This window comes from Helobdella robusta (genome assembly GCF_000326865.2).
Source record: "Helobdella robusta unplaced genomic scaffold HELROscaffold_48, whole genome shotgun sequence".
NCBI classification, from domain to species: Eukaryota; Metazoa; Annelida; class Clitellata; order Rhynchobdellida; family Glossiphoniidae; genus Helobdella; species Helobdella robusta.
In genome coordinates, this window is record NW_008705215.1 from 743,553 (window position 1) to 757,826 (window position 14,274).

General features: G+C 30.2%; 2 protein-coding genes across 2 annotated transcripts; both read left to right on the forward strand.

The window, feature by feature from the left end:
• Positions 1 to 9,962: 9,962 nt before the first annotated feature.
• HELRODRAFT_178507 (hypothetical protein) lies at positions 9,963 to 12,164 on the forward strand (the record flags this gene model as incomplete). Its single annotated transcript, XM_009026594.1, has 4 exons — positions 9,963 to 10,140; positions 10,366 to 10,524; positions 11,848 to 11,970; positions 12,121 to 12,164. 4 exons carry the CDS (start codon positions 9,963 to 9,965, stop codon positions 12,162 to 12,164), a joined length of 504 nt encoding a protein of 167 aa, XP_009024842.1.
• An 862-nt stretch (positions 12,165 to 13,026) lies between these two features.
• Positions 13,027 to 14,196, forward strand: HELRODRAFT_178508 (hypothetical protein; the record flags this gene model as incomplete). The annotated part of the gene is made up of 2 exons (XM_009026595.1): positions 13,027 to 13,306; positions 13,568 to 14,196. The coding sequence occupies 2 exons, from the start codon at positions 13,027 to 13,029 to the stop codon at positions 14,194 to 14,196; spliced, it is 909 nt and encodes a 302-aa protein (XP_009024843.1).
• Between the last annotated feature and the right edge of the window lie 78 nt (positions 14,197 to 14,274).

Sequence of the window (14,274 nt, forward strand, 5' to 3'; positions counted from 1 at the left end):
TAGGATTTTTTTCCTTTTATCCTCTCCACTTTGATGTCTTTTCATTTTTTACTATGAAAAAAGTCGTTTTTATTATATTAATTAATTAATTAATTAATTATTAAAATATAATTTCGTTTTAATAGCATCTATCTACCAAGTTTAAATTTTAATATTGAAACAATTCAATTAATTATAAAAGCCATTTGTAATTAATTAAAATGAAATTCATTTAATGAATTTATATCAAAAGTAAATAAAAATGTTTACCACTTAGGTACTTGAAATAAAAGAAAAAAACAGACAACTAAATAACGTTTTAATTATTTGACCACAATACTTTTTTAAAAAAATGAAAACACGCGCTTTCAACAACAAAACAACGATACGATATTAAAGACAGAAAAGTAGGGATGTCCGAAGAAATATCACGGAGGCTAACGAAACGAATGACAGATTGTTTTCAAACATATTACTGTAAACTGCTAATGTTTGCAAACGCTTATTAACGTTAAATTCAGCATAGTAATTAAAAGAATTTTTTTATAATTTCATTATATTTCAAAATTTATTTCAGTTATTTTTATAAAATAATTTTTTTTACAGGGTCCCCTTTCCATTAATAACAAATATCATTTAAAATTTTATGATTTTTTTCAAATTTTGAAATTTCATTATATTGGAAAATTTATTTGAAGTATTTTTTGAGGGATAAATTTGTACACGTGGCCCCTTGGCCCTCCGGGGCTCCTAGCAGCTGCTCAGTCTGCTAAGCGTTAGATCCGCCACCGCATATCATGGAGATTGGTTGCAGTTTGAACTGAACCTGAAGGCTGGGGATTATCCAAAACTGCTTCATTTACATTTTGCACCTGTTTTCAGTTTTGATTATGTTTTAATATCTAAAATGTTCATTTATGAAAAAATACATTAAAATAAATGTTAAAAAATGTTCAATATAGCGCAAAAGTTGTTCATTTTAAAACTAAATACTTGTATTTGTATTAAATTTATTAGCGAAACTAATTAGATAATAAAAGAAAAAGATTTACTACTTCACAACTGAACTAACTAACCTAACCAAACTACTTTGCTTAAACATTCTTTTTCTTTAAATTAATTAAAAATATTTGATAGCTTTAATTTGTTTGAGTACCATACCTAATATTAAAATGGAAAGAAACCGCGTTTTTTTTAAACAAAGTAAAAAAAAATTATATTTAATAACTTCATTAAAGAATATCTATGGTATAAAACATCGTCTCGTCCTGTAAAAGTCGTGAGTTCGATTCATAGTTCGGGCAAGCTATATATTTTGACGGATTAAGTGCATAAACATTCGTAATTATCGTGTGATTTGTTTATTTGTGTCATTGGAAATGGATTTGAACTCTATAAAACGCATGTGATTGATTTTATACAAATAATAGAAATTATAAGCATATACAAAAACTTTAGTAAATATAAATATTTTTAAATCACACACTAAATTTAACTTCATTTTTATAAATTTCGTAACTTTTGGGGGGAGGGGTTTGGACCCGTAAACTCCCCCCCCCCTAAATACGGCTTTGTGTATGCATATATAAATACAATGCTTTTATTGTATATGCTATATAATGTTTCTATACAAACAAAAGTGCGAGTAGGTAAATTAAGGTGCTTCGTTGCTTTGCGCTCAATTGTTAATCAGGTGAACTAAAAAAGCTGCACATCGGAAATATTATAAATTAATAGTATGGTTTCAGGTAGAAGTAAATCGGAATATTTTTCAAAAATTATCATATTCAGTCTATCATGTTAGATTGTTTCATATTTTAACTTTTGTGCCCAAATTAATCATAACTATTGAAATTGTATGAAAGTAGAATAATATACATGAAAACGTTTGGTTAACAATAAATAAGTTAACGTGTTTATAATCGTTACGTTTCATACTAAATTTTGCAGAGGAAAATAACTAATTAAATTAATTTTAAATAGTTGTATCAAGAAAATGACGAACGGGATACTTCGACTCGTTTTTGTCGCGTTGATTGCCAGACGTGACGTTTTCTCACTGAAATGTTACTCCTGCGATTCCAACATAAATCCCAGCTGTGGGCGCCAGTTCGATTCTACCAAGGTTGATTCGTGTTCTGGTAATTTCTGCTGGATAAACGAAACTTGGAAAGGTGACAAAAACGTTTTGCGAAATATTTTTTTTATTTTTTATCTTAAATTATAAAAATATTATTATTCTATTTGAAGCTAATGAGAACGTTGAAAAGTTATTTAAATACGACGAGAGAAAATTTCTGCATGTCGATATAATTACATAATTATCATGCAATTCTATTACCGAATTACAATAAATTAATAACTTTAATATATGAAAATTGCTCTCGTAAATACACAAGGCGCTGCTAGTTATCCGCCACCTGCCGACGTTTCTATAACTTCAATCAGAGCATGCGCCAATTCGTCGTCAATATATTTTATGGTGAACACTAACAACGGGGTTTACTACACAGAGACCTGTAGCGACCGGGACTATTGCAATGGACCCCCACCATCAAGTAACTTCACGTTTCTTTACTTTACATTGATTTTTGCAATATGAAATACTTTTTGTAGTTATTGGAAGATTTTAATTATTAACAAGATTATCATTAATGAAAGTTTTTGCATCTTTGGCTATATTCAATTCTATTAATTTTAATAATTTACTAGGTTCAATAAGTTGAGTTTGTAAATGGTATGTTGATCAAAAATTGGTTAAAAAGTTTTATTGCCCAATAGGTTAGTCAAAAATTAGCTGAAAACTTTTGATGTGCTGGAAAAAACGTTTTATTCTCGCAAAACATTTCATAGTTATACATGGTTATTTATCTACTCTGAAAAATTATTAGTAGTTGTATTTTTGTGATGCGACTTCTAAAATTGATTTTGAACATTCGGAACCGACTCTTTAGAAAAAAATAAATTGTCAATTGTAAGGGTTCACCGACAGTTCCCTAACAATGAAAGTTATAATCATTCCCGAAATGTAGCGACGACTGCGAATGTGGACACCGACTGTCAGGTTGTCTTCGGAGCTTCTGGCGGAGGCCTCGTTGACTGCCGACGTGTTGTCACTTCACCGCTGCTGAAATGCCGTGTCGTTTGTTGAGCACACTGTCAATTCACGTTTGCTGAATTGGTGTGTATCTTGTTGAATGTGTTGTCAATCCACGTTGCTGAACTGACGTGTCGTTTGTAGAACATAATGTCGCTTCACGCCTGCTGAAGTGAAGGGTAGGTTGTCGAACGCGTTGTCAACTCACGTTTGCTGAATTGACGTGTCATTTCGTTATCAGGTTTGCTCTGACACAGTTTTGTTTAATTTATGATTTTGACTTTGATATAAAATTTCAAATAGCGCAAATTATTTAATAAATATTTTTAGTACAACATTCTATTTCCCATTACGTGTTAGAACTTTGAATTGAAGTATTTTTATAAGCCAATGTTTTGCATTTAAATAGTTGCAGATTGTTATACAGACATTATGGCTGCATAGATAATAATCAACAACTGGAGTATTCATATTTCGGATAAAAAACAAAATGTTTCAAAGACAAGATTCCAAGATGCAGACTTGTGAGTCGTTCTTGGTGCATAAAAAAGAGCGGCATCATGCGAATCTGACGTGTCAGAAAATTCCAATAAATAATCCTTTTTCGGTTGAAGATAACTTATTCCAAAACAATTCTCAAAAAAATTTATAACCTTTTTTGGAACGATGAGCAAGAGTAACTATAAAAATCCTCAATGGAGGAAAGTAAAATGTAGAGACAAATTTGTATTAATATTATCTTTTGATTGAAACATATCTCTGGTGTTGTAATAAGCATCTAGAAAAAAAGTTATACTTTTACTGACTACATATAAAATATAAGACGATTCGACAGATAAAACACAAACCTATGATAATCCAACATTGAAGTAATGCTGAAAGCTGATGGATTCTAATAACAAAGACCCTTATATATTCTAGTAAACAAAAGTTATTTGCTAAAAAGTTAAATTGTTTTTTTGTTGTTGTTTAACAATTTACTTAACAATGTAATAACAAATAACAGGTTCTAACAGTAGCAATCCTATTAGCTGTTACTTCTGCAGCGGTGATGGTTGCAGCGTTCCTCTGGCAAACATGGCCAAGTGTATTGGTCCAAGCTGCTATAAAGAGGTTTCTAACAGCAAAGGTTAGATGTTTGATGCAGAGCTGACTGTGGGTCAACAGTTTTAACCAATGTGATCCATCAATGTTTGACCCATGACCCATTACATACTTGTAAAACATAAAAAATACAAATGACTGATGGTGTTATTTATCCAGTGTTGTATAGATTACTTTTGGAAAATAATCTGATTACAAATTACTTTTATAATTAGCTTGAGATTACAAATTACTGATTACTTTGCAATGATGTGTCCGATTACAGATTACATCAACAAACTTTTTGAAATTACAGATTACATCATAAGAATTTTATTTAATGAACGTCACATAGTCTTATAAATTATTGAATTATTAAATTGTAATTATTCATGAAATAATTTAAAAAATATTTTTTTTAAATTTCATGAAATTTCAAACAAGTTTGAACCAGACGCGACTTTCCTTATCCTGCTTATTAACGTTCTTGAGCAGACCAACTTTTTAACATCACGTGAGTCAATGGATGAACTATTTCTTTATGAATAAGTCATTGTTTTAGTTTTTTAACTTTAAATTTTAAAAATCTTAGGTATTTTGAAAAATGTATTGTGGTTGTTGATTAAAGTAATCCAAAATAAAGTAATCGTGACACCTGTTTAGATTACAGATTACACAAAAAATGTAATTTGATTAAAGATTACAGATTACTTTTATAAATGATGCGATTACAGATTCAAAAAAATGTAATCGATTACGTAATCGGATTACTTGTAATCCGATTACTATACAACACTGTATTTATCACTTCATTTTTAATAACAGCATACATCCAAAAAAATCCCAATGATTACAACGACAAAAAATAAAGACATTGTTGACAGTCAATTTAAAATTCAAACACACCTCCATTAAAAAATTGACTATTATTCCGTTACAGTTTCATGACTTGAGAAATTGTCTAATTTTACTTAAAACACGAAAAAAACGTTTAAAGAGTTAAACAATCTTGATCTTGTAAGCTTCAAGTAATATATAAATTCAAAAAATGCAGAATAAAAAAAAACATCCTTAAAAAGCCTAAGACGAGCAAAATATAACTAAAATAATTTAATAAAATTATTTAATTAGCAACTAAATTATTTTAATTAAACTATCGTTTTAACTAAATTATTTTTTTAGTTAAACTATGAAGGAATCTAAAAAAATTGTTAAACTATTAAATTGCAACTATTTAATTAATCTATGACCATCGCTGTAAAAAGTTATTAAAACGTTTATACTTGCTTTCCCATTACTGACAATTATCACTCGCGAGCAATCCGCTTATTTCACAACTTAAAGGCTTGCGTAAAATATTGGATAATACAGCGTAGAGAATCTTTATAGGGCGTAGTTTGCAATTCTCCTTCATATTTATATAAATATGTAACAATAAAAGGAATTTTTGTTGATGGGTCAGTGGGTAAACGGTTCTGACCCATGACCCATCAAAAAACAGTGACCTATCTGAACCATTGACCCATGGTCAGCTCTAGTTTGATGTTTGTTTTTGTTGTTTGATGTTTTTGAAATCGCATTAAACTGTATGTTTTAATTTTTAATGGTATTATCTTTATATCCGTGCGCTTATTGTGCTTCGTTTTGTTGAAAACATGTTGTTTCAGCGCCTGACGACTTAGTACCAACTTTTAGGTCAAACGGCAGTATTAAATGAAATAATCGAGATTCGAGATGTTTCGAAAAATAATAAAAATAACTTGTGTTATTTTTCAACAAAACATTTATTTAACTTCTTGTATTCGATAAATTTTTTCTAAATGTTAGTTTGGTCTTAGACTTTTGTAAAGTTGTTTCATTCAATCTCTGAAAATTACTGTATCATTTATTATTTTTCAGTTACCAACAGAACCTGCTTGCCAACGAAACTTGCCAAACAGTCCAATTATTATTTGCAAAATGGGGCAGTCTACTCAACGATCGTCTGCAGTGAAAACTTATGCAACAAAGCCTGTTCAACATTCGGAGTAGCCACTTCATCGATCGTTGTACTTGTTATAGGGGCTGCAATGTTTCTCGGGTTGCAATAAATGAGCTGAAAAGAATTCAATTAAACTTTTTCTCTGATTTTCTAAAATAGAAACATATGCTAACAAAATATTTATTTTTTTTAGAAAATATAGTTTTGTTAGAACGATACTTGAAATATGAGTTGGTTTTAAAAATATACAAAAAAGATGGGCGACTTCACGCTCATTGGCCTCTCAAAAGATTAAAAAGTTTTGCTGAATGTTTGTTTGTTTGATTGATTATTTGTATGATTGATTAATTGATTGATTGACTGACTGACTGACTGACTGAGTGACTGGCTGGCTGACTGACTGAATGACTGACTGGCTGGCTAGCTGGCTGACTGACTGACTGACTGGCTGACTGACAGACTGACTGACTGACATACTGACTGACTGAATGATAGACCGGTGTTTTTGTTTTTATCAGCTTAGTTAATATTCTATTTAGTGACATCATTCATATTTGAAATTATATATTTGTTCTATCGATTTGGGTTTTTTTTTTGTTTTTCATTGCTTACATGCTTTTAATCATTAAAATAGATCAACTGTATTTTTTAAATGAAGCTTTTGAATGATATAAACAAAAACTTGAATGATAATAATCTCATGCCTGCACATCAATCCGGTTTTAGACAATTTCACTCCACTGAAACTGCCCTGCTACGTGTTCTCTCAGGAGTTTATGCTGAGATGGATGCTCAAAACATTTCCTTGTTGGCATTTTTGGACAGAGCTTGACCTTCGACTGTGTCAATCATGAAATGTTACTGCTCAAACTGCATCAAAGTTTTGGAATATCAGCGGAGATAATAAATTGGCTCAGAAGCTAACTGATTGGCCGAACACAACAAGTTTTGTTCAACGGAAGTTTGTCCTACGTCAGTGGGGTTCGCTCTGGTGTGCCGCAGGGATCTGTTTTGGGTCCTTTATTGTTTAGTTTTATACATTTGATGTGCTGAAGATAATTGATTTTTATGATTTTACAAGCCATGCATATGCAGACGACATTCAAATTATGTTATCAGGTAAACCGAAGTTATTTCAATACGAGATTACGAGATTCATTGAATGTATGTCAGAGGTTAATCTGTGGATGTTGAGAACTGAATTGAAGCTTAATCATAGATAAACAAAATGTTTTTCTTAACCTACAACGTTGAATTTTATGATAAATATGGATGCATTTTTACTTTTAAAATAAAACATGATTATATATACTTTGCAGATATTAGTTTTATATTAATAAAAGTGAGTATAATAGAAACAATAAATGTACAATAACGAAATGAATATTTTTTTCTTTGGAAAATTCCAGGTCAGTTCAAAATCATCACTCTCTGACATGGAATTTAATCATCTAACAATATCATAAAAATATTTCAATTATTTTAATTTTTGACAAAAATAATTTTTGCATTGAACTTTTGTTAAACTTCAAATATATAAATCATTGTTTGAATGTTGGATGATGGAAAAAATTGCATTTATTAAAAAATTGCTTTATTCTGTTTTTCGGATATCACTTAAACGCAATTAACACACCTGAGGCAGGCACCTGGTGTTACGTTTTGTGTGTTGTCTATGCACAAGACGTAATCTGTGACGTACCTGTGTTGACTAAATAAAGTCAGCTCTGCAGTACACACACGTAGGGAAAAGATGAGAAATAGAAAGAGAAGAAAGAAAGAATGGGTTAATGTTATAAAAGTAGAAAGATGTAGAAGTTCACACGCAAGTCATTACTTTATACAAATTTTTTTATTGCATTTTCAGCTGTGATCAGTTAATACTTCTTTAGTTTAAAATTTGGTTTGAGTAAAATCGACAACCTAAAAACAAGAATTCAAGCCAGTCACGCATTCACGTTCACATTCGTAAATTGTACAGTCGAATTCATTCCACACACGTCATATGCATTATGCAATGCATACAGGCATATTTGCTGATATTTAAAAATGGATAGCTATAACTTTTTACTCGACTCGTGATTGAAAAATTAGGCGTGACTTTAATAGTTGTTTCTTGAAACAACTATTAAAATCTTGCCAAAATTAGAAACCTTGAGTTTGCACTTGAGTTTGACGTTGAGTTTTTCAAACAAAAAAAAATTGAAATAAAATAAATTTGTAAATTAAAAGTAAAAATAGTTGCAATTTATTTTCAACAAAAAAAAATTATATTTAAATGTCTATGAAACAAAATTTAAATTTAAATTGACTCATTAGAAAAAAATTATGAAACGGTGATTTACTAGCATATTCAAACTAAGATAACTACATATTACCATTATTATTATCAATATTATCAGGCGGTTAATGTTTGAATAGGTTTGTTATTTTTAGTAAATTTTTATAAACGCCCTCTCCTCCTCCATCTCTCTCAACTTTTTCATGAGACAATATCTACTTAGTCACAAGCGGCTACGTTGAACGGTATGGAAATAATTGTATATAAAAATTTAATAACGTTTTGACATGAAACAGTTACAGCTCTCCAGAAACAATAAAAACATTTGTGAGTTATATTTAGAGAATACTATTAATACACGAATAAATTCGAATCATGTCAGCTATTCTGGTAAGTGTGTAATTTTTAATTGCAATGTTTGCAACATTTTTTCACAGCAGTTATAATTGATATTCAATCAAAAAAATTTTTAGGCTTTTAGTTTCTAATGAAACCTTCTTACATAGTGATTTGTAACACCAACACAATATGTAAAATAATTTAAAATAAAAATATACTTCTTGTGAACAGGAATGACTATGTTCATAGTCTGTGGCAACGAACATTGTATAATAATTTAAAATGACAACATAATGTTAGAACAACGAGCCTGAAGTATGCGTGTAATGATTTCTCAGTTGAAATGTCACTGATGAACGGTCTTTTGTTATTATTACCTATACTATAATATAATAATTAAAATAATTATTGCTATTACATTATTATTTTTGTCATTATTTGTGTTATTGGTATTTCAATTAATTATAATATAATTATTAATAATATTTGTTATTAGTATTTACATTATTTTTTATTATTATAATTATTTTCATTATCATGCAATTTACGGTTCATTTGTTAAGCCACCAGCAAGCCGGAATACTAACTTTTTCTCCCTTTCTCTCTCTTTCTGTCATTCTCTCTTTTTCTGTCTTTCTTTCTCTGTCTGTCTTTCTCATTTTGTCTGTTTTTCTTTTTCTTTTATTTATTTTATTTATTTATCTATTTAATCAATCATTCACATTTTTTACATTTTTCAAATATTTGTTTTATAACACACACACACACACACACACACACACACACACACACACACACACACACACACTCGCATAAACACACACTACACACATACATGGAGGCAACTAACATACGTACAGACACCCACAAACAATGAAATAATCAGACTTAATGATATACAAAATTATATTTAGTGTACGCTCATATAAATACAACGCTTTTATTGTATATGCTATATAATGTTTCTATACAAACAATAGTTTTTTGTTTAGATGCGAGCAGCTAAATTCAGGTGCTTCGTTGCTATGTGCTCAATTGTTAATCAGGTGAACCAAAAAAGCTGCATATTGGAAATTTTATAAATTATTAAAATTTAAATAAACATTAAATAAGTTAACGTGTTTATAATCGTTACGTTTCATACTAAATTTTGCAGAGGAAAATAACTAATTAGATTAATTTTAAATAGTTGTATCAAGAAAATGACGAACGGGATACTTCGACTCGTTTTTGTCGCGTTGATTGCCAGACGTGACGTTTTCTCACTGAAATGTTACTCCTGCGATTCCAACATAAATCCCAGCTGTGGGCGCCAGTTCGATTCTACCAAGGTTGATTCGTGTTCTGGTAATTTCTGCTGGATAAACGAAACTTGGAAAGGTGACAAAAACGTTTTGCGAAATATTTTTTTTATTTTTTATCTTAAATTATAAAAATATTATTATTCTATTTGAAGCTAATGAGAACGTTGAAAAGTTATTTAAATACGACGAGAGAAAATTTCTGCATGTCGATATAATTACATAATTATCATGCAATTCTATTACCGAATTACAATAAATTAATAACTTTAATATATGAAAATTGCTCTCGTAAATACACAAGGCGCTGCTAGTTATCCGCCACCTGCCGACGTTTCTATAACTTCAATCAGAGCATGCGCCAATTCGTCGTCAATATATTTTATGGTGAACACTAACAACGGGGTTTACTACACAGAGACCTGTAGCGACCGGGACTATTGCAATGGACCCCCACCATCAAGTAACTTCACGTTTCTTTACATTACATTGATTTTTGCAATATGAAATACTTTTTGTAGTTATTGGAAGATTTTAATTATTAACAAGATTATCATTAATGAAAGTTTTTGCATCTTTGGCTATATTCAATTCTATTAATTTTAATAATTTACTAGGTTCAATAAGTTGAGTTTGTAAATGGTATGTTGATCAAAAATTGGTTAAAAAGTTTTATTGCTCAATAGGTTAGTCAAAAATTAGCTGAAAACTTTTGATGTGCTGGAAAAAACGTTTTATTCTCGCAAAACATTTCATAGTTATACATGGTTATTTATCTACTCTGAAAAATTATTAGTAGTTGTATTTTTGTGATGCGACTTCTAAAATTGATTTTGAACATTCGGAACCGACGCTTTAGAAAAAAATAAATTGTCAATTAAAAAAATTTCTAAGCACTTCGAAACAAAAATTTGTTGTGAGTGGCTGCATCTTAGAGGTGTCTCAGATTAACTCTAACAATAAGGTACCATTTTTGCATGTAGTTGTTCAAGAATATTTTATAGAAAACTTAAATCATTTTATCATATACAGTTTTGTTTAATTTATGATTTTGACTTTGATATAAAATTTCAAATAGCGCAAATTATTCAATAAATGTTTTTAGTACGACATTCTATTTCCCAGTCCGTGTTAGAACTTTGAATTGAAGTATTTTTATAAGCCAATGTTTTGCATCTAAATAGTTACAGGTTATTCTACAGACAACATGGCTGCATAGATAATAATCAACAACTGGAGTATTCATATTTCGGATAAAAAACAAAAATGTTTCAAAGACAAGATTCCAAGATGCAGACTTGTGAGTCGTTCTTGGTGCATAAAAAAGAGCGGCATCATGCGAATCTGATGTGTCAAAAAACTTCCAATAAATAATCCTTTTTCGGTTGAAGATAACTTATTCCAAAACAATTCTCAAAAGAATTTATAACCTTTTTGGAACGATGAGCAAGAGTAATTATAAACATCCTTTATGGATGAAAGTAAAATGTAGAGACAAATTTGTATTAATATTATCTTTTGATTAAAACATATCTCTGGTGTTGTAATATGCATCTAGAAAAAAAGTTATACTTTTGCTGACTACATATAAAATGCAATAAAATTCAACTTTGAAGTAATGCTGAAAGCTGATGGATTGCTATGACAAAGACCCTTATATATTCTAGTAAACAAAAGTTATTTGCTTTTTAACCTACTTGTCACAGCTGCTATATTGCAATTTGAATAAATTGTTTCTTTGTTGTTGTTTAACAATGTACTTAAGTTTTAATATAACAAATAACAGGTTCTAACAGCAGCATACCTATGAGCTGTTACTTCTGCAGCGGTGATGGTTGCAGCGTTCCTCTGGCGAACATGGCCAAGTGTAATGGTCCAAGCTGCTATAAAGAGGTTTCTAACAGCAAAGGTTAGATGTTTGATGCAGAGCTGAATATGGGTCAACAGTTTTGACCCAAGTGATCCATCAATGTTTGACCCATGACCCAATACATACTTGTAAAATATAAAAAATACAAATGACTGATGGTGTTATTTATCACATCATTTTTAATAACAGCATACATCCAAAAAAATCCCAATGATTACAACGACAAAGAATAAAGACATTGTTGACAGTCAATTTAAAATTCAAACACACATTCATTAAAAAATTGTCTATTATTCTGTTACAGTTTCATGACTTGAGAAATTAACATTACGTGAGTCAATGGATAAACTATTTCTTTTTGAATAAGTCATTTTTTTAGTTTTTTAACTTTAAATTTTAAAAATCTTAGGTATTTTTTTCATTCAACATTTTTCATTTCTTTCAACATTCGTCAAGGTTAGACGCATTTTATATGCTCCGTGTTTTGCTCACAAATTCATATAAAATATCGATTTTTTTTTCTGAACTTATCGGATAAATTGGCTGCAGGTGTTGTGACGTTGTCAGAGGTTATTTTGTTTTTTTCGAAAGTGGAGTTTTTGAATTGATTTTGATTTTTCCCAATATTTCTAATTACTTTACAAATTCAAATAAAATGTAAAGGATAGTTCAAAATTGTGTGCGTGTTGTTTCTGTTGCTAGTCAACAATAAAAGTACATTATTTTTTTTTCTTTTTTTGAAACGGCTTTAATAAGTTTGTATATTGGTTGTACAATATGGTAAACTGTGTGTGTATAACATTATCTCTGTTGTCAAACAACAGTAGAAGTGTATCGCATATCTATCACATATTGCATATCCAGGTAGATGGTTACATTTATTTTCCAATAAATAATAGTGTTTTATATCAAATATTTCATCATTTACTCTCTTATTCCATTAAGTTCCATTGCATACCTCGAATAAATTCCATTCCATTCTTACCTCAACTTTCTCTGTGTCATGGTTGACAATTCACAATATATTATATAACAAGTTCCAATTTTGCAGTCAGGTTGCTATTGTCTCTCCTTTTGTCCCTCTTCTAAGAGAAAATGCCAGGAAAGGCGACAAAAGAGAAATGTATGCACTGTAATAAAGTGGCGGCGACCAAGGAATTGTTGGCATGCAAGGTCTGTAGCCAATGTTGCCATTTCAAATGTATTGGCATTACTGATGCTTCATACAGGGAGATAAATGCAATCGAAGGTGGTTTTTGGTGCTGTGAAACCTGCGTTGTTGTCTTGAATTCTGGCATTTTTGAGGCTCTGTTTGACAAAATTAAAATAATAGATGACAAATTAAACGAAATGAAAGAAGATAATAATGACAGATGTAAGAGCTTTGAAATTTTATTGAAAGATATAGTGAATGAGCAAAACAAAAAAATAGAAAATCTAGAGAAAATTATTAATCAGCATGACAGTAAAAATAATGATATATTGGACACATTAGTAAATAACATAGACACTAGTCTAGACACCATAGTGGAGGGCAATAAACAAAAAATCCGGTTGCAGCAAATCAGAAATATGACAAACTGAAATACCTTCACTGAAACTAAAAGTACTAAAACCGTACAAAACATTTACTCAGACACAAAAAATCCCAATTCAACGGAGTTTACGCTGCACCACAATAGAAAATTTATAAGGAGTGCAAAAAAAATAAACCCGGCAAATACCGCCCGGCCATTGTACTCCGGGGTCCTTCAAAAGGATGTTAAGGTTGTTTATGAAGCAAATAAGGTTTGTGAACTGAGGGCAGCACCTAAGCCGGTTGAAAAATCTGTTTTATATCTTGGGAGAATGAGCCCAGATATAGATGATGCTCAGATATTAAATTATCTGAAAAAAAATGGCATATCAGCAATTAAAATTTATCCCGTAATTAATAAAAACATTGAAAATATTTTAGCGAAATCATTTAAAATAATTATTAAGAAAACCGATTATTCAAAAATTATTAGTGACCCCATGCTTTGGCCTGAGGGTACTGTCATCAGAGACTGGATTTTTAATCAGTCAGATTCACAAACCATTAGGTCTCAAAACAATAATCTCTTCAAGACGACAGATACAAACCCAAATGTCCTATTAACGAACAAAACACCATCATCTAAGGAAGTTGTTGAACAAATTGTTCAGTCGGAAGACTTGAGTTCAGCTCAACAGCTGAATGACGAAAGGGAACGTTTCGAAAAGATAGCTATTACAAATAATTAAAATAACTGTCAAAAACATGAAAACTACCTTTAAACTTTTATATTAATCGTTTTATATACAACATTTTTCGGGACATGA